At 37.1% G+C, this 27,586-nt stretch overlaps 1 protein-coding gene across 2 annotated transcripts in view; it reads left to right on the top strand.

Moving 5' to 3' along the window:
* The window catches only part of TRIP11 (thyroid hormone receptor interactor 11), a 63,932-nt gene that overhangs the window by 6,472 nt on the left and 29,874 nt on the right, over positions 1-27,586 (top strand). Inside the window, exons 2-11 of one of the 2 annotated variants that reach the window (XM_014832057.3) lie at positions 864-922; positions 6,428-6,538; positions 9,500-9,778; positions 12,161-12,229; positions 13,904-14,069; positions 15,398-15,763; positions 18,486-18,526; positions 19,090-19,176; positions 21,862-22,074; positions 22,659-25,679. In XM_014832057.3, the coding sequence (XP_014687543.3) occupies positions 864-922; positions 6,428-6,538; positions 9,500-9,778; positions 12,161-12,229; positions 13,904-14,069; positions 15,398-15,763; positions 18,486-18,526; positions 19,090-19,176; positions 21,862-22,074; positions 22,659-25,679 (4,412 nt within the window). Of the gene's footprint in view, positions 1-860; positions 923-6,427; positions 6,539-9,499; positions 9,779-12,160; positions 12,230-13,903; positions 14,070-15,397; positions 15,764-18,485; positions 18,527-19,089; positions 19,177-21,861; positions 22,075-22,658; positions 25,680-27,586 lie in introns of both variants that reach the window. The other variant, XM_014832056.3, reaches the window with a different exon arrangement.

The following is a 27,586-nucleotide window of genomic DNA, read 5'->3' as shown; positions in this document are numbered from 1 at the left end:
GTCATTTTGGCAGTACTGGCCCTCTGACCCTCCTTTTAAATGAAAATGTGCAAAACCAGACTGAGCTCATTCCCCATTTTAGATAAATTGTGTCCTTGTTACTTGAAATAAGTGTTCTTTTAGTGCATTTTCATTCTTTGTTTATAGGTCATTAATTATTTGATAGTATTGGGAGCAGATCTATGGGTTGTCATACTGTGGCGTGTTGCTGTGATGCTGAAAGCTACGCCACTGATATTTCAAATACTAGCAAGGTCACCAGGGTGGATAGGTTTCCACGGAGCTTCCAGACTAAGACAGACTAGGAGGAAGGGCCTGACCACCCACTTCTGAAAAGTTAGCCATGAAAACCTACGAATAGCAGCAGAGCACTGTCTGAGGGGGTCCCGTGAGAGGATGGCGCAGAAAGGCTGGGCAGCGTTCTGCTCTGCTCTACTCAGGGTCGCTAGAAGTTGGAATTGACTCGATGGTACTTCCGACAAATTGGGTGCAGAAGTTAGAAGATCTTAAACCCCAGTTTCATAGTTTCATGTAAAATTATACTAAGCCAACAGAGAGAGATTTAATTTGTAAAAACTTAATTTTCCGTAACAAAATTTCAGTGAATACTTCCAAGGAGTAAAGGTAGACATCCTAGGGTATAGAAGATAGGCAAAAAGAATGACTTATGTGACAATAAAGAACATTTGTGGCAATAAAAAGTTGTGATAAAAATCAAGTGATATTTGTCTTCTGAATTTGTTCTCAGGTCAGCATACCATTCTGTTTAAAGCTCAGTGAAATATATTTTCGTTAAAATGTCTATTAATTGCTTAACATGATGTTGATCATATATTCAGTATATGCTGTTTCTTTCGTAGCAGAATTACCTAATTCTAGGAGAAAAGAAATTGAAGCCATTCATGCAATCTTAAGATCAGAGGTAAGGAAAATTAAAGACTACTATTGAACTTAGATTTTTCCTTTTTGAAGCCATGAAAGTTATTCATACTTTATTTCAGTCTTCTCTGCTAATGCACTGCTTACCACTTTTTCTCTTTTCCCCTTTATGTCAGTCTTTTAAAGCGTTATCATTTTCCTTTAGAGAATATCATGTTACTGCATTTTGCTATTTAATATTCCCATCTGTGCTTCTGTATGCTGAAAGTGGGAAAGCTGCCAATGTAGAAATACTAGTGGCAACAATTTCTCATTATCAAGGGTTTACTGTTCTAACAGTGTGCTAAATTGCAGTAGTACATTTATTTTCATGTAAGTGCAGAATGCAGTTCTGTTCAATCTAGAGGTTTTTAATCCCCTAACATGAAAGAAAGTGATATTTGTGAGCAAAGAAGTTAAGAATATAGGAATAGCAAGTTAATTTTACCCTTTTTTCCGTTATTAGTCAGTGCCTCATGGTGACTGGCTCTGGACATTGTACTTAATGGGGATGAGGAAAACTTGGAAAGGGTTCAGAGGAAAGTCATAAAGAAAAGGAAAGGATTTAAAGTGGGATCTATTGTGAAGTACTAAAGACACTCAACTCTTTAGCCTTTGCATGAGAATAGTGAGGGAACAGTTAAGAGTATTTCAGCAGAACATCTTCTTAGGGGACTGTAGTAGCATGTTCTCCTTTCTGCTAAGCCCATAAAAGGAGAAAATTGAATTTAAATCTAAGAAAATATTTACTGCGAACAAGCATTAGTGATCTCTGGTCTGGATTACCCAGATGAGATTGTGGAATTTGAAAGTAGAAGGACCTCTCAAGAGGAACTACAGTAGATTCCACCTCAATAGAAGATGGCAGTTTGGTGGCACTTAAGAGACCTTAGCTGTAATTATCTAATAGGTAGGTGTTTTAGTAACAGATGAACTCAACAGCTTCTTTAGTCCCTATAGTCCCTAAAGAAAGCCTTGAGAAAGCACATTAGTACAGGCTCACCCAGAAAAATTAAATGGCAGAGCTGTGTGTAGTGGCATTAATTTAGGTAAATTTGCCAGTGTACATTTGGGAGGGAAAAAGTAAATAGGATTGATCTGCTTAATGAATGTCTGCTCTGTATTGAGCTTGAGAGGGGAGATAGAAATCTTCTGCCCCTCTGTTGATCTCAGTTCTGATCTCCCTCATAGTGTTATCGTTGGACAATGGCAAGTATGGTTCTAGTGTTTAGAAATACTTATTTTTCGTATAGTACATCCCCAAGTGAAAGCCAGCTTCCTCATTTGGTGCTTATTCAAAGTAGCGTGAGCTGCTCAAATACTGGAGGGAAACAGATGGACTTCCCAAGGGCCTCATTTTCTCTCATGGTTTTGACTATATGTGATCTTGCCTTATGTCAGCACGTGAGCACTTCGTACCCTGACCCTTGTGTAACTGTGCAATAAGAGGATAAGGTGAAGATGTGATTGAAGTCGTCAGGAAACTTACAACATAAAATTCTATTTAGAAAGCTTTGGTATAGACAGAGGGCAGTGTGTTTTCCGAGGAAATTAGATTTGTTTATCGATGTTAATATTTGAAGCTGACAGAATTAGTTAGGTTTCTTCAGTTGCAAGTCACAGTAACCAGCCTAAGCTAATTTAACCCTCTATGCCAAGAAAAATCGTTATCACACTTACTATCTGGATCCAGTGAGCTCTTACATTTTTTTATATTAAATCATTTTACAAGTAATTTACAGAAGTAAGACGAAAGTGATAATGGAAAACTTTATTAGAAATTTTAATAAGAACTAATATATAGCAAATCCAGATTTTTGTTCCTTATGTTTCTGGTTTTGAAAACGTATATACTCAAAATAAGCAATGTTCTTTGAATGCAGTTAACTGCTTATTAACTCTTACGCATGAACTGGATTGTATCTTATCTTGTAAATACTGATTCCGGATTTCAATTATCCCTGATAGGTTTTAGCTTATCCTTACTTCTGGTTCTTTTTCTTGACTTGTGTCATGACAGCCAATACTTTTGAAAACTTTGGTGGCTCATGATTTAGTTGGAGAGACAATGGCTGTCATCTTTGCTCCATAATTATAAAGCATTTTTATTCTTAAATTTATGAATACCAATTAGAATGATTAATACCATGAATTTTTTTTCATTTTTCTGTCATCTGTTTCCTCCCAGTCACCTTTGTGTACACACCTGCTTTCAGCATTTGTTTGTGAATGAATTATATCAAATAAATGTTGGTGTATGAATATCATATATAATGAAAGAATACTGTCACATATCCATTTAGCAAAGTGGAATGGTTCAGGTCCTTGTCACAAAATATTGCAGGATAAAATCTTTCCTTACTGAATGACTAACTTTATGAGAACACCATATTTCCGTTTTGTTCTTAGAAATATATTGTTCACTCATCAATTCTTGAGTTTGAGAAAATTCATCTAGGATATTGTTCTTTGAAGACTTGTGTGAGATTTTGCTTCTACACTCAGTTTCACCATAACCATTAGGCTCTAGAGTACTGCTTTCTGCCTCTTTACATTTATCTTCTTAGTCATCTAATAATTGTGAAATATTTTCCTTGGTCAGTTTTCTTCTCTTTGTTGAAAAATGAAAATTCTGAATTTTCAGCTGTGTTCAATGAAAGAAAAAAAAAGCTACAAAGATGGTGTCTCCAGATTGCTTTTCCTTTTTAAAAGACTTTGGCAATAGTTTGGGCAATGCAGTCAGAAAACTGGTTATTTCACTATTGCATCATTCTTGTGGGTGATTTCATCAGTCTTCCATTTACTTATTGTTGAAGTCTTTTTTAGCGTAGTTGGGAATAATTGAATAATTATAAAATAATTCTTAAGATGATAAAATAGCAAAATGTTTCAATTTTAATTGTTTCTAAATGTTTCAAGATACAGGAAAAACAAGATCATTATGATCCCATGATTATTCTTTTTTTTTTTTTTTTTTTTTTAAAGATTTTATTATTTCCTTTTTCTCCCCAAAGCCCCCCGGTACATAGTAGTGTATTCTTTGTTGTGGGTCCTTCTAGTTGTGGCATGTGGGACGCTGCCTCAGCGTGGTCTGATGAGCAGTGACATGTCCGCGCCCAGGATTCGAACCAACGAAACACTGGGCCGCCTGCAGCGGAGCGCGCGAACTTAACCACTCGGCCACGGGGCCAGCCCCCCATGATTATTCTTAGATTTATAAAAGGATCCAATGTCCTCTTACAATAATTGCAAGATAGAATGAGTTTTATTCTATTAAGAAAAAATAAGCAGATTTTCTCTGTTTATTGGAAAACCTCTAAGAAAGAATAAAAGTCATAAATATCAGTCCTTACAGATAGTTAGGACTGCTCAAAAAAGAAACTCACAAGCTAAAATTGGTTCCAGTAAACCTTGATGGTAGAACAAGAGTTAAGTAGGATGGAATAATTTACGGATATGAATTCCTCATGGATTCCAAGAGCAAAATTGTAGCCTTGAGGAAGTGGCTGCCACCAGAACTGGAAGCCATGGGGAATCGGTCTCTCTCATTTTCATTCCTCTCTGTTCTTTTTTTGTGTGTTTATTCTTTGTTCAAAGTAGTCCCCTCTGCTCCATATTCCACATAATAGAAAATGTGGCCACTGATAACTCCTGGTATGTTGTGGGTCACCCACATGGAGAGAATCTGTCCTTCACGTGCTTTTCAACCATTCTGACTCTCATGGCTAGGGAGGTGAGAGGAGACAACCAATGAGGTATTGGCCAAATTCAAAGTTTTTGAATTCTAGTTATTAATCAGAATTAAACAAATAGCCTTAGATATTTTTATGTAAGAAAACCTAGAGTGGACTTTTCTGACTAGGTTTTGATTTCAGTATATTGTGTTGCTTCAATTATGTATGGTGTTTTTCATGTTAACAGCTCACAGAAAATCATGCAAATGTAGCCAATACAATGGAAGGTATTAGTTGTTTAACCATTGGTCCTGTTTCTTATTATTATTTCTTCAAGATAACCAAGGTCTGTGTTAGATTTCGGGAGATAGACTCCCAAATTAGGATTTATGTATGCTGTAATTTTTTCCTTTAATTTACTCCATTGATTTTCTCTGGAAATTCATATAATCTCCTTGGGTCATAATTTTCACGTCTGTTGATGTAAGAAATTCCTAGAATATAAGGAAAAAACAAACCAGCCCTTGTGGTCTAGTGGTTGAGATCGGCCTGGGTTCCTTTCCCGATCAGAGAAGAACACCCCCTGTCTCTTGGTTGTCATACTGTGGCAGCTGCGAGTTGCTGTGATGCTGAAAGCTAAGAAGATGGTGCAGAACAATGGGGCGGGTTCTGCTCTGCTGTACACAGGATCGCTAGAAGCGGAATCAGCTTGCTGGTACTAACAATAAAAGAAGAAAACAGATGACATCCATAAAGAGAAGAAGTCTTCACCATCAGTCTCCTTGTTCTCAGTTATTGTTAAACTGTGTTTATAGATATATTAGTAGAATTCTCTGTAAATTATCTCTAATAATTTGTAAGTTCCGTTTTCTAGAAAGTTTTTGTGTCCATTTCTCTCGCTCCATTATGTCCTTATTTGTTTCAAACGTCAAAGAACGATAAACAGTGAATATTTAGGTACGTAAAATTTAAGTATTTTTTTTCATATTTTCTAACATCTTAACAGACTGTGATGTCTAGATTCATTGAATTAGAATATTTTGTGTACTTCTTTTTTTTTTAAAGATTTTGTTTTTTCTTTTTCTCCCCAAAGCCCCCCAGTACATAGTTGTGTATTTTTAGGCGTGGGTCCTTCTAGTTGTGGCATGTGGGACACCGCCTCAGCATGGCTTGATGAGTGGTGCCATGTCCACGCCCAGGATTTGAACCGGCGAAACCCTGGGCTGCCAAAGTGGAGTGCGCAAACTTAACCACTCGGCCACGGGGCTGGCCCCCTATTTTGTGTACTTCTAATTGTAGTTTTTCAAACTGAGTTTTAGTAGTGGTTTTCAGATTGGATTTTTCATAGGTGCCTCAGGAGCCTGGAGTTCAGGCACACAAGTAATCTGAGGTCTTGGCCTCCTGCTTGTACTTCAGCCAGAATTCTTTTTTAAAAAGTTTTGTTTAAAAAAGTTCTCCTGTTGAGGAGAAAACAGAAGTTCACACATGTGATCTAGTTCATTAATTTACCAGACTTTGCCTACTATATGCTAGACACTGCGTATACAAAGATGGGCAAGCATTCATCAGTGGCTTGTTCTTAGCAGAAAATCAAACTGACCATTTTTTTTTTACTTTTGTTCAGAATTATGCATAATCTTTGTAAACATGCTTATTGTACTAGTAGCTTTAATTGAAAATATATTTTAAAGGCCAGAATTCTGTCTGAAACTGGCTATATTTTACATCTTTTATCGTATGAAGCAGTATGTTTTTCATAATGCCATGTGCATAACTGTTAGTAACATTTTTACTTTTGGTTTTTTTGTGGAAAATACTTTTTTCTTTGCTTCTAGAATGAGAGGCTTAAAAAGCTTTGCGCTGATCTAGAAGAGAAGCATGAAGCATCAGAACTTCAAATAAAGCAGCAGTCTACAAGTTATCGCAGTCAACTCCAACAGAAAGAGGTAAAGGTTGTTACAGTTCCTTCATGTTCATTTTGCGGAAGTGTGTTTATGAAAGTTTTTAAGAGCTATATTTAGGTCCATAAAAATATTGAAAGTGTGTTGAAGTTAATAATTCCCAACTCAGTTTGATGTCACTAATTTAACAAGAACTCTGTAAGCTTTTCTATGAAGTTTGTATTACATAAACTAACCTTCGTGGAGTTTAATTTCTCCTTTCCAAAAGAAGAAAAGTCTTTATATAAAATATTGTCAGGCATCTGTTGCTTATAATTTCCGGTTTTATGAAACCTAATTCCCTATCTGTTTACCCAAAATTGTTTTAAATCAGTGGATCATTGCTAATGACATTCCTTTTTTTAAAAAATGATTTTAACTACAAGTGTTAGTATATGTTGTATTGGCATTTACTTGGTCTCCCGTGGAAAAACAGAATATTAAGTATTTTATAGTAGACTTATACTGTTCTATAAATGAATTAGTTTGCTGGAAATGGTTATTTTGGAAATGGCTTATCTTTGCTGAGCTGTCCTCATATAGGGATTATATAATTTAACCAATGTTATTGTGAATCCTTAAAATATAGACTGTATCCCCATGTTTCATTCTGTTGAATTCTCTTTTATTTAGTACGTAAGTGGAATTCAGTAGATACGTCTATTTAATTGAACCATTGCTTGTTTTATTATCCATTTGGGTGTTCTTCAGCTTCTTAATTAAATGTTCATATCTACCATAACTTCATATTTGGGTTTTTAAAATTTAGGTAGATTGATTTCTAGTTCCTTTAGTGACATACTAAGATGAAAAATACAAATAAACCACATTAAAGATAAATACAGACATTTAAAAAAGAACTTAAATTTCCAATCTTTTGGAAATTGATTTCATAAAATACAATAAAAATGGATTACTACAAAAATAAGATGAATATAAAAAAGCAAAGTTACAAGTTCAAATTAAACTCAAAAGCCCACTTTTTTTTTTTTTAAAGTTTCAGCAGGTATAAGATTACTCTGCCAGATTGCTTTAAAACTCTTCAAGCCTGACTCCTTCAACTTCTGTCCTTATCTTGTCATGGACTGCTAGTGGAAATTCCTGGCGTCAGTCCATGACCACGCTTTGAGCAGCACTGACTTACAGGTGTTAGAGTAGAGTGGTAGTTCCCACCCAGGGTTTACAGCTGAATCATAAGTGACACCTTAAAAAAATATGCATGCTCATGTCCTCCAGAAGATTCTGATTTAATGTATTGGGAAGGGGTCCTGGTATTGGTATTTCCCAAAAACTCCCTAGGTGATTCTGGTGCTTACATCCCAGCTGAAAACACTGCTCTGGAAAGTCTCGGCATTTTATTTTCTACTTAACTATTGATATTAGAGGGCAAATTAAGCATTCAAGTTTAGAAATGCCTCTGTGTTATTAGAGCTTGCACTTTTTAACTCTACAACTTAATATGTATGTTGTATAATGAGAACTTTCTTTGTATTATAACTATTTGAAAAAATTGTACATTTCAGTACTTTTTAGTAGAATGAAAGGTAATATATGAATATTCTTTTCTTTTCTTTTTGTGAGGAAGGTTGGCCCTGAGCTAACATCTGTTGCCAGTCCTCCTCTTTTTGCTTGAGGAAGATTGTCCCTGAGCTAACATCTGTGGCAGTCTTCCTCTGGTTTGTATGTGGGATGCCGCCACAGCACAGCTTGACGAGTGGTGTGTAGGTCTGCACCTGGGATCCGAACCCACAAACCCTGGGCTGCCAAAGCAGAGCACGTGAACTTAACCACTGTACCACTGGGCCGGCGCACATGAATATTCTTTAGATCTGCTATTTTCTGAACCTGTTTGCTGCCCTCATTGTGACGTTCATATCCCCCAAAGATGCAGTCTGCCTCATGTCATTTATGGGAAATGAATGAAACTTGTACACTACCAGAAATCTCCATTAGAGAAGGGCCTCTGATACGAAAAACCTGTTTGTTATGACATTTGACATAGTTGTGTTTGGTTTTTGTTTGTCTAATTGCTTGATGTCACACATGTAGATATACTTACTTGTTGGCTATCTCCTCAGTATCAGGTTTTCCTCAGTTGTGGCAGCATGTCTTCTGGACTAGTTTGAGTGTTTTACAGAAAGCTTTTTTCAGCTCTCTAGCTTACTCACTTTTATGTTTTGAGTAATCTCTCACTCAGAATGGATGTGGCATTATGTTAAGTCCTGTGTTCATAACCTCTTTTGAACAATGACTTGGTATTGTCAGCCTTCAGTTAAAACTTTGCTCAGGGTTTCTGAATTTTTATACTGTTCTGTCCCTGAGCAGAGCTGATTTTCACTGGCCGCCCTGCCAAGGCTAATGCCAAAGCCTCTTTAAGTGTGTTGTGATTTCCTTCCAAGACTCATGGGCTAATAAACATGGGCTCACTGTGTTATCTTATCTGAGAAGATTGGATTAATAAATCAAAGTGTCCTTCCAGCTGTGTTGTGCAGACCAGTACAAAGTTACTCCTGATTCATGGTGCATTTTAAGGCTAAATTTAGCAATAATTGGTTAGATAAGACTCTTCCAACAGATATTTTAAGGAAACTTTCCGATGCATAGACTGACGCAGCTTTCATTTTCTCATCATTTGAGCTTGGATAATCACAAACAGAACCCTAAGAAATTGCCTGTACTACCTGAGATGTAGAAGATAGTAAACCTATGTTTGAGAAATTCGTTGCTTTAGTTAACACATAAGTGAAATTCTGATCTTCATACTATTAGAAACATTAACCATGTTTGTTTTTTAAATAAAAATGTTATGGTCGAGATGTTATAGAAGGCTTGGATTCAGTTGATAGAGTACCATCATTGGATAATCTTAAACAAATTTATTAGAACGTTTAACGTTATGAATCTATAAAAAGATCAATGTGATGATTTTAAAATGCCTTCTCTAAAATGAGGGTTGTAAATATATAGGTGGAAATCAGCCATCTTAAAGCCAGACAGATTGCGCTACAGGACCAGCTGCTGAAGCTGCAGTCAGCCGCGCAGTCAGTGAGTTCGGGAGCTGGCAGCGTACCAGCAACCACTGCGTCGTCTTCATTCGGCTATGGTGTCAGCCACCATGCTTCAGCTTTCCACGACGATGACATGGACTTTGGTGACATAATTTCATCGCAACAAGAAATAAACAGATTATCAAATGAAGTTTCAAGACTTGAGTCTGAAGTTGGCCATTGGAGGCATATTGCTCAGGTAGGTAAAATTTTCCCGACTTTGAAAACTATGAGTGAGTAAGAATACTGGTCCATGTGGAGCTTTGGTATTGCAAAGAACCCTGGACTGGGAAATGGAAAACCTGCATTCAAATTCTACTTCTGCCAGCGACTTTCTCAGTGATTTTAGTCAGGTTATCTTTCTGTCAGCCTCAGTTTCCCCTTCTGTATAATATTTGGAAGAAATTTTCAAAAAAATTTAAAGCAACAGAACCATGTTTCAGCAGAACCGTGTTTTAAAATAAAATAAAAAGTTATAAGGCCAGGGCTTAAAGAAAGTGGAACTGGAGTTGCTGTGGTTTAACCGGTGCCTTTCGCCCTGGAGTCCCTGAGGCTGCTTGGTTGGAAGCTGGGGCTCCAAGGAACCAGATTGGACACTGTGTGCATAGATGATGTTTGAGGTTCCTGTTTGCATTAGTTATGTGCAAAATGAAAATCTGATAGTGTTGTAAAATATTTTGTGTATTTTGTGTTGTTTCTCGTGCATGAGAAATTAAACCCTTGCTATCTTGGGCTGTAAACTTTCCTCCAGGGAGCACTTTTTTGTCATACAGATGAGATTTTGTATACTATTGAGGTTGTCAATAGACATGAGACCCAGAATAAACTGGAACATTGTTCATTTGGATTTAATTTCATCAGTGTAGAGAAAAATAAAATATATAAGTGAGGGGATTATTTTCTGTTTTTGTGACTGTAGTCTAAGGTGAGGGAGAAATGCTCCCAATTAAAATGACTTCCTTGCTTCTCAAGTTGCTAGACATTCCCAATACCCTGTGTAAACCTTGGAGAGGATGCTGTGTGTGTTCATCTTCTCTCTAAAAAGTAGTAGTTCCTAAGCTCTGTATGTGTGAGAATGACTTTGGGTACTTGGTAACTGAATTCCCTGTCCTCCCTGCAGGGGTTAGGATTGTGTAGCCTATTTCAGGGTGTTGGAAACTGCATTAAAACAGGTAAATACCCCAGGTGCTTGTGATAACCTGAGGAACTCATTTCAAGAAACATTACTTAGGGTAAGAGTTCATAGAGAAGAGATGGACTTTTGGTTGGTTTACTTCAGCGTGTCTTGAATGCCCACTATATGACAGACCTGTACTGGCATATAAAGATGAAAAAGACATGATTAGGACCTTTCAGGGGACTTAATTTTCTAGCGAGGCATAATGAAAATTAATATTTGTACTATACTTGATGTTTCCATATATACTATCATACTATATATTATATGATCCTTAATGACTATGTGTGGTATTTGTTACCTCTATTTTGTAGATAAGTGAAATAAAAATTTAGGTAATGTACTCATTGTCCCAGTGATTAAGTTGTGATTGAAACATGTGTCTTTCAGCTCCAAATCCTGTGTTCTCTCCCTTATACTGTGTTCCTTCTTTCATCCAGAGAGCAGCTTTTGGTTCCTTAACGCGTTGTATGGCCAGCCCTGGTGGTCTAGTGGTTAAGATTCACTGTTCTCACAGCCATGGCCGGGGTTCCTTTCCCACTCAGGGAAGCACACCACCTGTCTGTCAGTTGTCACACTGTGGCGGCTTTGTGTTGCTGTGATGCTGAAAACTATGCTACTGGTATTTCAAATACCAGCAGGGTCACCCGGGGTGGACAAGTTTTAGTGAAGCTTCCACACTAAGATAGATTAGGAAAAAGGACCTGGCCGCCCACTTCTGAAAAAATTGGCCATGAACACCCTATGCATGGCAGCAGAGCATTGTCTGAGATGGGCTGGAAGGTGGGAGGATGGTGCAAAAAGACCGGGCAGGATTCCACTCTGCTGTCCACAGAGTGGCTAGGAGTTGGAATCTACTCGGTGACACTAACAGCAAAACACACTGTATAGTAAATGTTAATAAAGACGAATGAGCAATATACAGCTTTGAATGAGAGGAGAAGAATCCAGAAGTTCTTTTATTTACTTGTCAAACCAAAGGTTATTCTATATTGGGATAGAGATCTTCTGGGTAAAATCATTTAAAAAAGATTTTTACTGGGTTATTATTAGCATTAATATTGGGTAACATTCCATTTTAGAAATTATCTTTTAGGAAGCCGCTTGATTATCATCAAATTTACATTTTGTTAAGCTAAGTAAAATATTCAATGATATTTTCCTTCTTACCTTATGAAAGTGTTGTCTCCCTAATCAGTTAACAAACTCTTGAATGGTATCTCTTAGTTATTATGTGTTACTGACTATTAGACGAGGTTCTTTAAAAGGTACTTGGCATTCTTTAAGCAGAATTTGTCTGGGAAATGCCCCTTTTTTGAAAAGTATCTTTTAATAAAGTTAGTTTGTGACTTTCTGTTTTATGAGAAAATCAAAATGTTTTCTCATTCTGTTTTTCTGGTCTAGACTTCTAAAGCACAAGGATCAAATAGCTCTGATCAAGATGAAATCTGCAAACTGCAGAATATCATTAAGGTAAGGCATTGTTGGAACAGTGGCTGTTAGACATCTAAAATTTGCTTATTGAAAGTATAAGTCTAAATTAGCAAAAGGCTCTGTTATAAAAGTCATTATATAGATTATGATGTTTGTTTCTTTTTATCATTTTGTATCTTTGTTCTTTATGCCAAGTAAAGTACATAGAAATGTCTTTCCAAAATCATTTGGTTTTGAATTTTTATTTATTAGGTAGTTTATATTTCATTAGTCTCCATTTTCTATTGTATCTTGTAAAACAGTCTTTATTTATTTTTGTTGAGGAAGATTGGCCCTGAGGTAATATCTGTTGCCAATCTTCCTCTTATTGCTTGAGGAAGATTCACCCTGAGCTAACAGCTGTGCTAGTCCTCCTCCATTTTTGTATGTGGGATGCCTCCACAGCATGGCTTGATGAGCAGCGTGTAGGTCCTTGCCTGGGATCTGAACCGGCAAACCCCAGTCTGCCAAAGCAGAGCATGCAAACTTAACCATTATGCCACTGGGCCTGCCTAAAAACGAACTTTATTAAAACAAAATTCCAAGGTTGCTGAAGTTTCAAGGTTTAGGGTTAAAGGTTAACAAAATAAAATGCTAATATTATTCTTTGTAAATTGTTATTTTCCCTTGCTGGTGGAATTTCGCTAGTTTGGTGTGTAAATTATTGTCAGGTACCGAATGTCTAGTTTTGGATTTTATTATTATTATAGTACTAGGGTGGGTGGGTTCCCAAGTCAGACTTGTGTCTGAATCCTGGCTCTGCTGTTTACCAGCTGTTCTACTTTGGGAAGGTTACTTAACCTTTACAAGCTTCCATTTTGTCATCAGAAAAGTAGGTATCATCATGATACCTCCCATAGGATTGTTGTAGAGATTTAAATATAAAGCTCCTTGTCAAGTGCTGACAAAAAAGTAAGTGCATCGGATGAAAGAGTAACTTCACTTGTCTTCTCAGGAAATAGAAGCTAATTGTAGGTTAGGATTCTTGGTTACAAGCGACAAAAAGCATCTTACTGGAAGGACCCAGGGTAGTCTTTCCAGGATTGAAGGGAGAGTTGAGCATTTTAACCTTGGGAACGACAGGAAAGGGAACAGCGTCACGGATCTGGGCAGTGGGGCACAGTGGACAGACTCTTCAGGGTGCAGCTATCAAATGCTCCTGGTCCATCCAGGTTCCCTCTTTGAGAGACTCAGCTCAAGATCCAGGTTCCTGGGAGAGAGAGTAGTGGTCTCAACTTGGGTACAAGGCAGCTTGGTTGACAGTCTGAGGTCCCATCAAGACTGGTCGAAGGAAAGGCTGAGCGGGAGGGTAGGGGTAATAGGACAACAAGTCCAGATGGGCCCAAGGCTGACACTGATGTTGTTGGAATATTTTGTTAGCAGGAGTTCATGGTCACACATACTAAGGAAAAAGATATTTTTGCTTGCTTTTTGTTTCAGTTTTTTCTTCTTGGTGTTCCATCATTAAAAGTAGAAAAACTGTTTTGAAAGCCCAAGAAAGGAAAAGGTGGAGTCTTTCACAATTGTCCACATTTGGGGCCTGTGTTTAAGTTCTTTTCAGCCTTAGCATGTTCAGAGAATTATTTTAATAATAACGGACTTTTGGACAACAGTGAAATAGCTTAGGTAAATTCATTGATTATACATGTGGTTAACTTTGTTCTTTTTTTTAAGGAACTTAAGCAGAACCGAAGTCAGGAAATTGATGACCATCAACATGAAATGTCAGTATTGCAGAATGCACATCAACAGAAATTGACAGAAATAACTCGTCGGCATCGAGAAGAATTAACTGACTATGAAGAACGAATTGAGGAACTGGAAAATCTGTTACAACAAGGTTATTAATTTCATTAATTTAGCATATTAGATGACATAATTAAATGGCAAACCTCGCACTATAAGACTAGAACGCTGATATAAACTTGGACTGACTTCTAAAGAATAAATGATTAGTTCTGCTCATCTGCCAGAAATTTGCAATGGCATCGCTATTGTCAATATTCTGCAAAGATGGAAAGGTCTTTTTGCCTTTGTGGTAAATAGTTATAATACAGAGATTTGTTTGCATTGTTTGGTGTATTTTCACTTTGTTTCAAACTCAGATACGTAGGCTAAATACTAAAATGTATTCTATTCAAATAATAGCTTTCCTTAACTATTTATTTTAAAATGCTTTATTGTAATAATTAAGCTTTTTAAAAACAATTTTTAAACTTTATTTACAACAAAATTGAGAAGGAGATACAAAGATTTCCTTTATACCCCCTAATCCCCCTCATGCGTGGCCTCCCCCCATATCAGTATCACTCATCAGAATGGTACGTTTTTTACCAAGGATGAGCTTACATTGATACATCATTATCACCCAAAGTCCATAGGTTACTAGGGTTCACTCTTGGTGTGGTACATTCTATGGATTTGGACAAACATAGAATGACACGTATCCATCATCATCATATCATACAGAGTATTTTCACTGCCCTAAAAATCCTCTGTCCTCCATCTACCATCCCCACAACGACTGATCTTTTTATTGTCTGCATAGTTTTGCCTTTTCCAGAATTGTCATACAGTTGGAATCATGGAGTATGTAGCCTTTTCAGATTGGCTTCTTTCACTTAGCAAAATGTGTTTAAGTTTCCTCCATGCTTTTCATGGCTTGATAGCTCCTTTCTTTTTATCACTGAATAATATTCCATTGTCTGGATGTACCACAGTTTATTCACTGACCTGTTGAAGGACATCTTGGTTGCTTCCAAGTTTTGGCAATTATGAATAAAGCTGCTGTAAACTTCCTTGTTCGGGTTTCTGTGTAGCTGTAAGTTTTCAGCTCCTTTGGGTAAATACCAAGAAGTATGATTGCTGGATCATATAAGAGTATATTTAGTTTTGTGAGAAATCACTAAACTGTCTTCCAAAGTGGCTGTACCATTTTGCGTTTCCTCCAGCAGTGAATGAGCATTCCTGTTGCTCCAGATCCTCACCAGCATTTGGTGGTGTTAGTGTTCCAGATTTTGGCCATTCTAATAGGACCATAGTGTTACCTCATTGTTTGTACTTTTCTTTTCAAGCCTTTCAAGTTCTAATCTCTTAGTTGTGTATAGCAAGCTATTTATCTCTTGGTACTTGACATTTGAGGTCCTTGATTTTATATTTATGTTCCAGGTGGCTCAGGAGTTGCAGTAACTGATCACTCTAAAATCCATGAGATGCAAAAAATTATTCAAGTTCTACAAACTGAAAAAGTAGAGTCTACAAAAAAAATTGAAGAACTTGAGGATAAAATAGAAGACATAAGTAAAAAATTGTCTTCTGCAGAAAATGACAGAGATGTTTTGCGGAAGGAAAAAGAACGACTAAGTGTGGAAAACAGACAGATGATGGAAGAATGTGAAAGCTTGAAACTGGAATCTAGTAAATTGCAGCCTTATGCTATGAAGCATGGTGATACTGTGACAGAGGAGAAAACAATTCTTCCACAGAGTACATCAGTGGAAGAAGAAGTGTTCAGACTGCAACAAGCACTGTCTGGTATATGATGTTTGGAACTTCTAATTGGTGTTTCATTGCATACTAGTTGTTTTTAGAGACAAACACTTGAATAACTGAGTACTTTATGGAAATGGAGTATTATGGAAATCACCCTGTGGAATTTGAGTAGAACTGTTTGTTTTGGATTCAGTCCTATAATTAATAGATCACAAATAAGAATTTTCTGCTAAAAAGGGTGTAACTATTGGCTAGGTGTCTCTCAACCTCCCTTCCTCATCCTTTAAGTATTTACATGAAACTCATTGATTTAGGGGGCCATGTAGACTTCTGAGAAATGATTGTGTAGACGTTTGTTGGGAGAGGAGGTATGAGTCTGTTTCTGTTAATCTGTACAGACCAGATACTTCCTGTCACTCCTGAGGGCCCAGACCCTGCAGCCTGCTGTCTTTGAAATTCTGTATTACCTTTCGAAATGAGGTTTTGTGTGTAAGCAGACCTGACAATGGTAAGAGCCGTAGGTCTTCCACCATTTTCCATTCTCAAGATGGTATTTACTTACCATACCAATGTTGTGTGTTATAAAAAATAAGTATTAAGTGAAATAGGCCAAACACCACTATTCATTCATGCCAGAAAAACATAATGGAAACTTTTCAAGATGCATTTTATTTTGTACTTTGTTCTATTCTCATTATATAAACTCTGACTTTATGAACTCGTTCATTCCTGCTTCGGAAGTTTCTAGTCCTTGTGTACTGGTGACTCCCCCACATCTGTATTCCTCACCTAGTTGTTTATCATGAGCTCCTGACCTGAATGGTCAACTCTATAAATTCAAATTAAAGTTAGGGTCAAAGTCATGTCACTGTGGCCGCCTCCCCCTCCTCTTTTCCCTACCTTGGTGATTGGTGGCATTTCCCAGTCTCCCAAAACAGGAAATTTGAATCCCTGTAGATTCCATGTCCTTAGCTTCTCTGTGATTTGGTGATATTTCAGGATTGTACCCCAGAGGAGCTCTAGGTGTTTCTCGCAGGTGCATCAGTCCTGGAAGCTGCTATGAAGGCAAAGGGAAAGCTGTGCAGTGGGCTTCTGGACTTCTTTCTCATTGGACTTCAATCAAAGTAGTTCTGCTCTTTTCCAAATAAATTTCTTTATTTAACGTATTGGGTGATCTGTACGAGTTTCTTTGCTTTGAAAGCAAACCTCCTGCTCTAGTCCTTCCCCTTTTTCCATCTCCACTGCCACTGAGTAACTTCAGCCAATCAGAGTTTCTTTTCGCCTGTTAACTATAGCAGTGTCCTAATGGAGCAGAATAGCATGGTGGTTAAGACCATGACTGGGTTAGAATCTAGCTTCATGGCTAACCAGCTGACCTTGGGCAAGTTAGTGAACATCTCTGTGCTTTGGTCTTTTCATCTATATGGTTGGGATAATAATGCCATCTTCTTCAGAGTTGTAGTAGTAGTAATGAGGATTTTATGAGTTACTAGCCGCAAAGTTCTCTTTAGAGCAATGTCTAGCCCATTGTGAGCATTATAAAAGTGTTAGCTGTTGTTACCCCTGGTGTCCATGATTCCTCCTTCAATCAATTTTTTTTTCTTTCTGCAGCCAGAATGACTTTTCAGAAATGCAAAGCAGGTTACTCCCCTGTTTTTAATACTTTGTAGCAGCTCCCTGTGAGCTTCAGCATAAAGTCTGCACCTCCTAGTTGGACATACACTGTCTTTCATGATCTGGTCCCTGCCTACTTCTTTAGTTTCAGCTCTTCCCTTTCTCCTAACCTAAGCTTTAGCCATATTGAACTTTCTCTGTAGCTCCTTAGGTCATCAGTGTTGTCTCAGCTCTGTCGCCTTAGTACTGGCTGCTTTCTCTGTGTGGAGTGTCTCTGTGTTTCTTTCTGCTAACTTAATGTATTAAGATTCAGTGCAGGTGTTGTATCCACTGGGCGGTACCCAGTGCTGCGGCTTCCCTCGCCCCATTGCCCCCCACCCAGTCTGCATTAGGTGTTGGCCCTTTTTGCTTTAGCAGCACCTTGTGCTCCCTGTATTGCACTGGACTGTAGTCCTGTGTTTACTAGTTTGTCTTCTCTGAATTGTGAGCTCCTTGAGAGCAAGCAAGGACTAAGTTTTTCCATCTTATTGTCTAGCAACTGACCTCATAGTAAATGCTTAATATTACCTGAATGAACAGTGCATTACTTCCTTCAGCTGAATTCATGGTATTCTGTCTTTGTATTCTTCTAGAACCACTTGTATTTCTGAGTCTATCCATAATACCAGATTTAACAGCCTTTTTACCAGTAGTCGTGTTTAACTCACTTTAGATAATTGAGAGGTTATTGTAGTGTTGTAGTGTAAATGTACATTCTTGTTTTTAAGTTTTTTCCCCCAATCTCAGTCCTTTGACTATTTCCTGCTTCATAAACTAAACAACTCATTTTGAAACATGTTGTTAATGTTTTTATCAAGGCAATAACTTACGACTCATCTAGAATGCAATTATAATTCTTTCTTATGCTATGCCATAGAATTGGATTTTAACATAGTTTCCAACTGGCATTTATATTTTGATTTCTTTGGTATACTCAAAATAGAAATATAAAATAACAAAAATACATTTCACTGAAAACTGTTAGGACTTGCCAATTGTGCTTATGAATACACTTTATTTTAATTGGGTTTCATTTCTGAGTTTAATATAGAAGGTAATTATTAAGTTATTTTAAAGAATTTTAATGTCACATTTATTGTTGTTTTTACAGATGCTGAAAATGAAATAATGAGACTAAGTAATTTAAACCAGGTAAACTCATTTTAAGAGAGAAAGCTTTTGGCATTGGTTTACCAAGAAAAAGTATTTTGATTATTATAGTTGCTTATTTTATGTTTTTTACAAATTCACTTGAACTTATCCTAGGAACTTTCATCTTAGTAATTGTGTGTTTGCTGATTAATAATAGAAACTTTTTGCATCATAAAATGACATAATTTTAAAAGTTGGATAATTGAAAAATGCAGGTATAATTCTTTGAAAATTAATTTGACAAATGTATGCAGAGACAGTGGAAGCAGATCTGCTACCAAAGTGAGGGATGCATTTTGATTGCCCTTAAGGAATTCAGAGAGTAGTTTCTATTTCTGATGACTACAGGATATTTTATAAGTGTATTTACATATTTTTTCAAATATAATAAATCCTCTATAAGAATGTCTATAAAATGAGTGACTGCCTTTAGATGGTTCAGTGTTGCATGCTTATAAATTTTATGTATCACTAAAGAAAATGCACAGTTGTGTAGCTTGCTTGCTTTTTTGTAAACTTGAAATTTCTTATTATCTGAAAACACTGTTTTAACATTTTTATAGGATAACAGTCTCACTGAAGACAATCAGAAACTTAAAATGCATGTCCAAGTTTTAGAAAAAGAGAATTCATTATTGAGTCAAGAAAAGGTGGGTGCAATAAAAATGGGGGAAGAATTAAAATGGTGTATATGTTGTAGATCACGGCTAAGGGGAAGTTTATATCAAAATGGAGTGTTTAGTTCTTGAGAGTCCTGAAGATAAAGGTGATCTCATTGATGCTTGTTAGGCCAGGTTGGAGTACTTGGGCAAGGTTCATAGTGTGAGAGGCTGACCAGAGCTTATATTCAGAGATAAGCCGGTAGGCCCACAGATACGAGCAGAAAAGATGGTAAAGGCTATTATGGTTTCAGATGAAGTCCTGACAGTAGCAACATACACAGGTGGCTCACAAGTTTGGAGTGGCAAACTATAGTAATTGTACGTACTGTTATATGCTCCAGAATGTGTCTAATGTGGTGGATAGGAATTTCTTAGTGGTGAGAGGTAAAATAGGGACATTCTTAGCGGTAGAAGTAGGGTCTGTTTTGTGTATCTTGATAGCAAGGATGGAGTAAGATTCTGTAATGCAATGTTGAATATGGGGAGAGGTATTTTTATGTTTGTACCACTTGGGAGTAATTCATTGGCTAAGGCAGGTGCTTAAATATAGGATAGTTGTCAGCTGGTATTATGAAGTTACAGGCCAGTATCTCAACTTACTTTAAAATCTTCAGTTTTTAAAAGTAACATATACTGGTGTGTACATCCAGTAATACATGCTGAAAAATTTCAGACAGTACAAGTGGAGTGTCCTTCACACCTCTGTTGATTGGCCTCTTTCCCAGAGGCAGTCTTTCTTACCAGTTTCTTATATATCCTTCCAGACTATATTTATCCATGTATGATTATTATGTAAGTAGCTTCTTAAAAAGTACAAATGTTAGTGTAGTATACATACCTGCGTGTTATATTTTCAGCGTCCTTCCACATTAGTTTATAAGCAATGTTTCTTAAAGGGTTGCGATTGGCATTTAGGTGGGAAAAGTCTTAGTTGTGTACACTGTCCTGTGCATTGTAGGATCCTTGCCCTCACTCTTTCTACCCACTGAAAGCCAATCGTGTCTCTCAGTCATTTTTGTATCACTATATTATATATTTTTCTCTGTTCTTCTCTGCTCCCAGTGTGTTCTTCTCCTTTGCTTGTTCCTCTCTAACTGGCCTAGGTATACTTTGTAGTTTGTAGATCTCTGCACATATCTGATAGGATCTGTACCTTCTCATGATATTGTGGGTTCTGTAGCTCTTCCCCATGGCTGTTTCTCTTTTCTTTTGGTGTTAAAGTAATCCATCGTAACTCTTCCTTGAGTTGTGTCTGCTGTGGATCTGCGTGTTGCTTAAGAATGCCAAAAGGATCTGGAAGGTTGTGTGTGTTCTTAAGATCCTGATAAAAATGCTTGTGGTTCTCCTAATTCAACAGATAACTTGAGAAACCCAGAAGAGAATGCTATTTCCATCTTGTAATTGTAGTTCAGAGTAATCTTGAGTTGGAAGAAGAATGCGAATCTGAGGCAGATGTTGCAATATAGTGTTCATTGGTCTCTTTTGTACAGTATATATTAGACTATTTGTAGAAATTTTATATTCTTATTTACTTTAATAAAGTAGATTCCATAGAAGTTTGATTTTTAAAAATCTCTGTCAATGAAAGAAGGCTTTACAGCGGTTGGGAGTTTATCACAAACATAATCAGAATTTGAAATAATGTTGAAGCATAGAGAACTGCCCCACTTCTGGGGTTTTGGAGGAAAAGCATTAAGTACCAATAGACCAGAACATTAAATATATTTTAAAAATCATATTTTAGATAGATCTTTAGGAACGTTAGTTTTGAGAGAGGTGAACCTAGTCTAGGCTCAGGTTAGAAGGTAAAGGATGGAAGGAGGGTGCTTTTTTTTTTTTTTTGAGGAAGATTAGGTCTGAGCTGGTATCTGCCACCAATCCTCCTCTTTTTGCTGAGGAAGACTGGCCCTGAGCTAACATCCGTGCCCATCTTCCTCTACTTTATATGTGGGACACCTACCACAGCATGGCTTGCCAAGCAGTGCCATGTCCGCACCCGGGATCCGAACTGGTGAACCCAGGGCTGCTGAAGCAGAACGTGTGCACTTAACCGTTGTGCCACCGGGCTGGCCCTAGAAGGAGAGTACTTTTTTGGGTCAAGAAAAGCTTTCGTGTTCTGATGGAAGCCAATAATAAGAGTAATTCCTTAATGAGGGACAAGAAGCCTTTTATTTTCTAATTAGAGAGGACAAACTTTAGAGTGAATGAGTGTTAATTCTTTACCTTTTTGTCTGTGACTCCTGGTGACTAGATGTTAGGGAATGGAAGTGAAGAGAGCTGGAAGACTTGGGACATTTTGAATAGTACGAGTGTAGTGGGAGGGAAGGGGGAGACCGAATGGAAGCAGCAGTGGGAGTGGGATGGGGAAGGCTCTCAAATGGGAAAGCTTTTGTATAAAGAAGTTGGAGCCAGAAGATGAATTTACCATCGTTCCATCTTGACTAGGGTTATAGAAATGTTTTTCTTGAAGCTGCAAGTAAAATTGCACATGAATGAAGGCTGTGGTTTGTTGAATTTTGTGTATCATTGCTGGGGTATTATTCAATAATATTTCCAACGCAGAGAATCTAAAAATAGAGTCCCAAGTTTTGTTTATATATATGTTTTTCATCTTTTGGTGTCTCTTCTTCCAGTTGACAATATGTGTTGTTTTTTTCCCTTTTATCTTTTAAGGAAGAACTTCAAATATCACTTTCTAAATTGAACAATGAATATGAAGTAATTAAAAGTACAACTACAAGAAATATGGATTTGGATTCAGAATTACGTGATTTAAGACTTAATTTAGAGGCAAAAGAACAAGAGCTCAATCAGAGTATTACAGAAAGGGAAACACTGGCCGCTGAGTTAGAAGAACTGGACAGACAGAACCAAGAAGCTACAAAGGTAACACCATATAAAGACAGCTTGGCGACGCATTCTACTCGGCAGACTGAACACTGGATTAACAAGGCAAAGTGATTGGTGTGATTTAATTAATATTTTAGTTCAGTGTGCTCCATAGTCATGGAAATTGACAAACTTTTTCTGTAAAGTGTTAGATAGTAAATATTTTTAGCTTTGCAGGCCCTGTAGTCTCAGTTGCAACTATTCAACTCTGCGGTTTTGATACATAAACAAGTAAGCATGGCTCTGTTCCAATAAAACTTTATTTACAAAAACGGGTGGCAGGCCTGATTTAGCCCGTCTGCTGTAGTTTGTTGACTTCTGCTCTGGTGTTTAAAAGTTGAAAATAAACAACAGGTATCAATTACCTTCTTTGGTTTAAGATTGTAGTCTCTAAAATGCTAAATAAATTTGCTGTAAGATGTTAGTAAATAATGTTGTTGGGATTAAAATTTTGTTTTAAGAATGATTAGAAATATCTAAGATTATTCTCCTGTTCTGTATGACATTCTATAAAATTTTCTTTAGGTACTAAAAATGAGAGAACGTTCTGAAGTTACCATGCAAATTAATTTTTCTTTCAGCACATGATTTTGATAAAAGATCAGCTATCAAAACAACAAACTGAGGGAGATAGCATCATCAGTAAACTGAAAAAAGATCTAAATGATGAAATAAAGAGAGTTCATCAACTTGAAGATGATAAAATGAACATTACTAAAGAGTTCAATGTGCAGAAAGAAAAGTTAATTCAAAATGAACTGGTCCTAAGTGATTTGCATTTAACCAACCAGAAACTTGAGGATAAAGTAGAAGATTTAGTAGATCAGTTAAATAAATCACAAAAAAATAATTTAAACATCCAGAAAGAGAACTTTGAACTTAAGGAACATATTAAACAAAAGGAGGAGGAGCTTTCTAGAGTCAGGGATGAGTTAACTCCGTCTCACAATCAGGACTCTCACAGTAATTGTAAGGATGACTTACTTCAAGAAAGGGAAGCTGAAGTGAGAAGCTTAAAGCAAAATCTCTCAGAAATAGAACAGCTCAATGAAAATTTTAAAAAAGTTGCTTTTGATCTCAAAATGGAAAATGAAAAGCTGGTTTTAGCTTGTGAAGATGTAAGACATCAGTTGGAAGAATCTATTGCTGGTAACAATCAGATTTCTCTGGAAAAAAACACTATTGTGGAGGCTCTAAAAATGGAAAAAGGACAGTTAGAAGCCGAATTGTGTCGGGCTGAAAAGAGGCTGTTGGAAGATGCAAACAAGTATGAGCAAACCATCAAAGAACTGTCTGCTGCGCGGAATTTGAGCGCCTCTGCTTTACAGCTGGAACAGGAGCGTTTAGTTAAACTTAACCAAGAGAAAGACTTTGAAATAGCAGAACTCAAAGAGAAGATTGAGCACATGGATACTGATCATAAAGAAACTAAGAAAATGTGGTCATCTAGTTTAGAAGAGCAGAAGCAATTGACACAACTTATAAATGAGAAGGAAATTTTTATTGAAAAACTTCAAGAAAGAAATTCAGAGCTTCAGGAAGAATTAGATGAATATACTCAGGCCTTAAGAAAAAATGAAATTTTAAGACAAACCATAGAAGAAAAAGACAGAAATCTTGGATCCATGAAAGAAGAAAACAATCATCTCAAGGAAGAACTGGAACGACTCCGAGAACAGCAGAGTCGAGCTGTGCCTACGGCTGAGCCTAAAACCCTTGACAGTATCACAGAGCTAGAGTCGGAGGTATCGCAGCTGAATACAATAAAGGACAGTCTGGAAGAGGAAATCAAACATCATCGGAAGATCATTGAAGATCAGAACCAGAGCAAGGTGCAACTACTTCAGTCATTACGGGAGCAGAAGGAGGAAATGGATGAGTTTAAATACCAACATGAGCAAATGAATGTCACACACGCCCAGCTCTTGTTAGAGAAAGATGAAGAAATTAAAAACTTACACAAGACAATTGAACAAATCAAAACCCAGTTACATGAAGAAAGACAGGACGTTCAAACAGAGAATTCTGATATTTTCCAAGAAACAAAAGTTCAGAGCCTTAATATAGAAAACGGAAGTGAAAAACATGATTTATCAAAAGCTGAAACTGAAAAATTAGTAAAAGGAATAAAAGAACGAGAATTGGAGATTAAACTTCTAAATGAAAAGAATATATCTTTAACTAAACAGATTGATCAGCTCTCCAAAGATGAAGTTGGTAAACTGACTCAGATTATCCAGCAGAAAGATTTGGAGATACAGGCTCTGCACGCTAGAATGTCTTCAGCTGCCTACACCCAGGATGTAGTTTACCTTCAGCAGCAGCTGCAGGCCTATGCTATGGAACGAGAACAAGTGCTGGCTGTTTTGAGTGAGAAGACTAGGGAAAATAGCCATCTAAAAACAGAATATCACAAAATGATAGACATAGTTGCTGCCAAAGAAGCAGCCCTCATTAAGCTGCAGGATGAAAATAAAAAATTGTCCACTAGATTTGAGAGTAGCGGCCAAGAAATGTTTAGAGAAACCATTCAGAATTTATCACGTATCATTCGAGAAAAAGACATTGAAATAGATGCGTTAAGTCAGAAATGTCAGACCTTATTGACAGTTTTACAAACATCCACCACTGGTAGTGAGGTTGGAGGTGTTAATAGTAATCAGTTTGAGGAGCTCCTACAGGAACGTGATAAATTAAAACAACAAGTGAAGAAAATGGAAGAGTGGAAACAGCAGGCGATGACCACGGTACAGAACATGCAGCGTGAGTCAGCCCAGCTTCAGGAGGAGCTGCACCAGCTTCAGGCACAGGTGGTGCTTGACAGTGACAATAGTTCTAAGTTACAAGTGGACTATACTGGCCTCATCCAAAGTTATGAGCAGAATGAAACCAAACTCAAGAATTTTGGGCAGGAATTAGCACAAGTCCAGCACAGCATAGGGCAGCTTTGCAATACTAAAGATCTTCTCTTAGGAAAACTTGATATTATTTCACCTCAGCTCTCTTCTGGGCCATCGCTTACTTCCCAGTCAGCAGAGTCTCTTAGAACAAGTAAGCCTGACGTATTGAGTGAGTCTTCTAAACAAGAGATAGAAGAGCTAAGAAAGTCACTCCAGGAGAAAGATGAAACCATAAGAACTCTTCAGGAAAATAATCACAGATTGTCTGATTCCATTGCCGCCACGTCAGAACTAGGAAGAAAAGAACATGAACAAACCGATTCAGAGATAAAGCAGCTAAAGGAGAAACAGGATATTTTACAAAAGTCACTTAAGGAAAAAGACCTCTTGATCAAAGCCAAAAGTGATCAGTTACTGTCTTTAAATGAAAATTTCACTAATAAGGTGAATGAAAATGAACTGTTGAGGCAGGCCGTCACAAACCTGAAAGAGAGAACATTAATTTTAGAAATGGACATTTGCAAACTAAAAGGGGAAAACGAAAAAATAGTAGAAACATCCAGGGGAAAGGAAACAGAGTATCAGGCACTACAGGAGACTAATATGAAGTTTTCTATGATGCTGCGAGAAAAAGAGTTTGAGTGCCATTCAATGAAGGAGAAAGCGCTTGCTTTTGAGCAACTGCTAAAAGAAAAAGAGCAGGTATGTTCTGCATGGAGTTTTCTAGAGGGAAGTTGGGGTGGAGGAGCTTTTTTAGTGTGTGTGTTTATTGATGTTATCTTTGAAGAGGAATATGAATTTGTGTAGAAATATTTATTTCAAGATACTGTGATTCGTTCTAAATAAATTTTCCAAATTACTGATATTTCCAAATATTTTTATTACTAGATTAATTTTATTACTAGATTAATTTTATTACTAGATTACTAGATTAATTTATTATAAGGTTAATTAATTACTAGATTATTACTAGATTAAGTAGAAAAAAGAGTTTAGTAGCAGTATTTTTCTTTAGAAAATATAAATGTGTACAGAGGGAGTTCTGAAGTTATTCCAGTTTAACCAAATTTTAGGCATAGTTCAGTAGCTGGTAGTAGTGATTAATGTTTTAGAGATTCTTATATGTAAAGGGAAGCTGTGTGAAATGTATATTACGTCTTTGATGATGATCTGCAGTAAGAAATACATTTCACATTGTGGCACAGTAAGCACTTGTGTGCGTGTGTGTGTGTGTGTAAAACTGAAACAGAAGTTTCAGGAATCAAAAATTCTCTTACTACATGTGATCCTCCATTAAACAGAGTGCTGGAGGACCCATTAAACTGATTTTTAGGAATCAGTCAGTCACAGCCCAGTATTTGAAAAGTGTTAGCCATGAGTAGTGCTTTTCACAGGGTAGGCTCAGTAAATATTCTAACCCTACTTCTGTCACTGGTGTGAACTTTCAGTGTGTTTTGATCTTACTGGTTTGTTTATTCAGCCATAAAATGGAGGGTTATAGCAGTTATATTTAAAGTGTCAGTAGTTTTGTTTTGTTTTTTGCTGAGGAAGAGTCCCCCTGGACTAACATCTGTTGCCAATCTTCCTGTTTTTGTATGTGAGATGCCGCCATAGCATGGCCACCGATGAGTGGTGTAGGTCCTGCCTGGGAGCTGAACCCAGGCTGCCAAAGCAGAGCACACCAAACTTAACCACTAGGCCATGGGCTGGCCTGTCGTTCTTGAGATATTGAAATTTTTGCGTGCAGTTGATTGTAGATTTTAGTGAGAATGTACTGAAGACCTCCTAGTACATCATATGATGATAGTTGCTGTGTAGCGCTTTTTTGGTAGCACCTTTTTACTCTATTTCTGTACTTTTCGTGGTAGAAATTTAGAAAAGGAATAAGGCAGAACAGTGGAATATTCAGTAAGTGCTTCTTGAGCATTTACATGCTGCCAGGCACCTCATACAAGATGATATAACTTCTTTTGCTAATTATGTTTTCTGAGAGTCTTAGATTAAAGTTTGGGAATGGTTGATATAGTTTTCACTTGATAGGAAAAGTCATGCCTCATTTTCACCTTCTTTCCATCTGATGAAGTAGGTCCGCTGATGGTGTTGAGGTGTCCGCCTCCTTTCAGGTGTGGCTTCTGAGCCTCGTGTTTGACCAGTCTGCAGTGAGTGTGCCAAGGACTCTTGGAGGGCAGGAGCTTTCTGTTGCATGCTAACCAAAATTGGCTGCAGCGTCTTTGGGCTGAAAGAGTGTAATAGAGGAACGTAGAACAATGAAGTATTCCTTTTCATATAGTCTTTCCTTTTGTAGTTTTAGCGTCTTACACAGTGTAGTTCTGTCTCATCGACATTTCTGGGTGTAGAGCGTGCAGGCTTACTGAAGGCTTGTCTGTCTTTCAGGAAGCTTCCATAAGTTAAGTCATACTGAAGTATTGTATTTGAGGGTAATTAGCATAAACGAATTAATTTCTTCCAGTACACTCTATAGTTGAAGGGTACCTTTATTATATTTTGAATGTAATAAATAGCATCTTTTTTTAGGAAGAAAGGGATGTTCTCAAGAGGAGAGCTTTAATTTTCAAGGGTTCTTTCTCTGTAATATGAAAAATTTTTTA

This window comes from Equus asinus, chromosome 7, assembly GCF_041296235.1.
Source record: "Equus asinus isolate D_3611 breed Donkey chromosome 7, EquAss-T2T_v2, whole genome shotgun sequence".
NCBI classification, from domain to species: Eukaryota; Metazoa; Chordata; class Mammalia; order Perissodactyla; family Equidae; genus Equus; species Equus asinus.
This window is presented reverse-complemented; position numbering and strand designations above follow the sequence as displayed.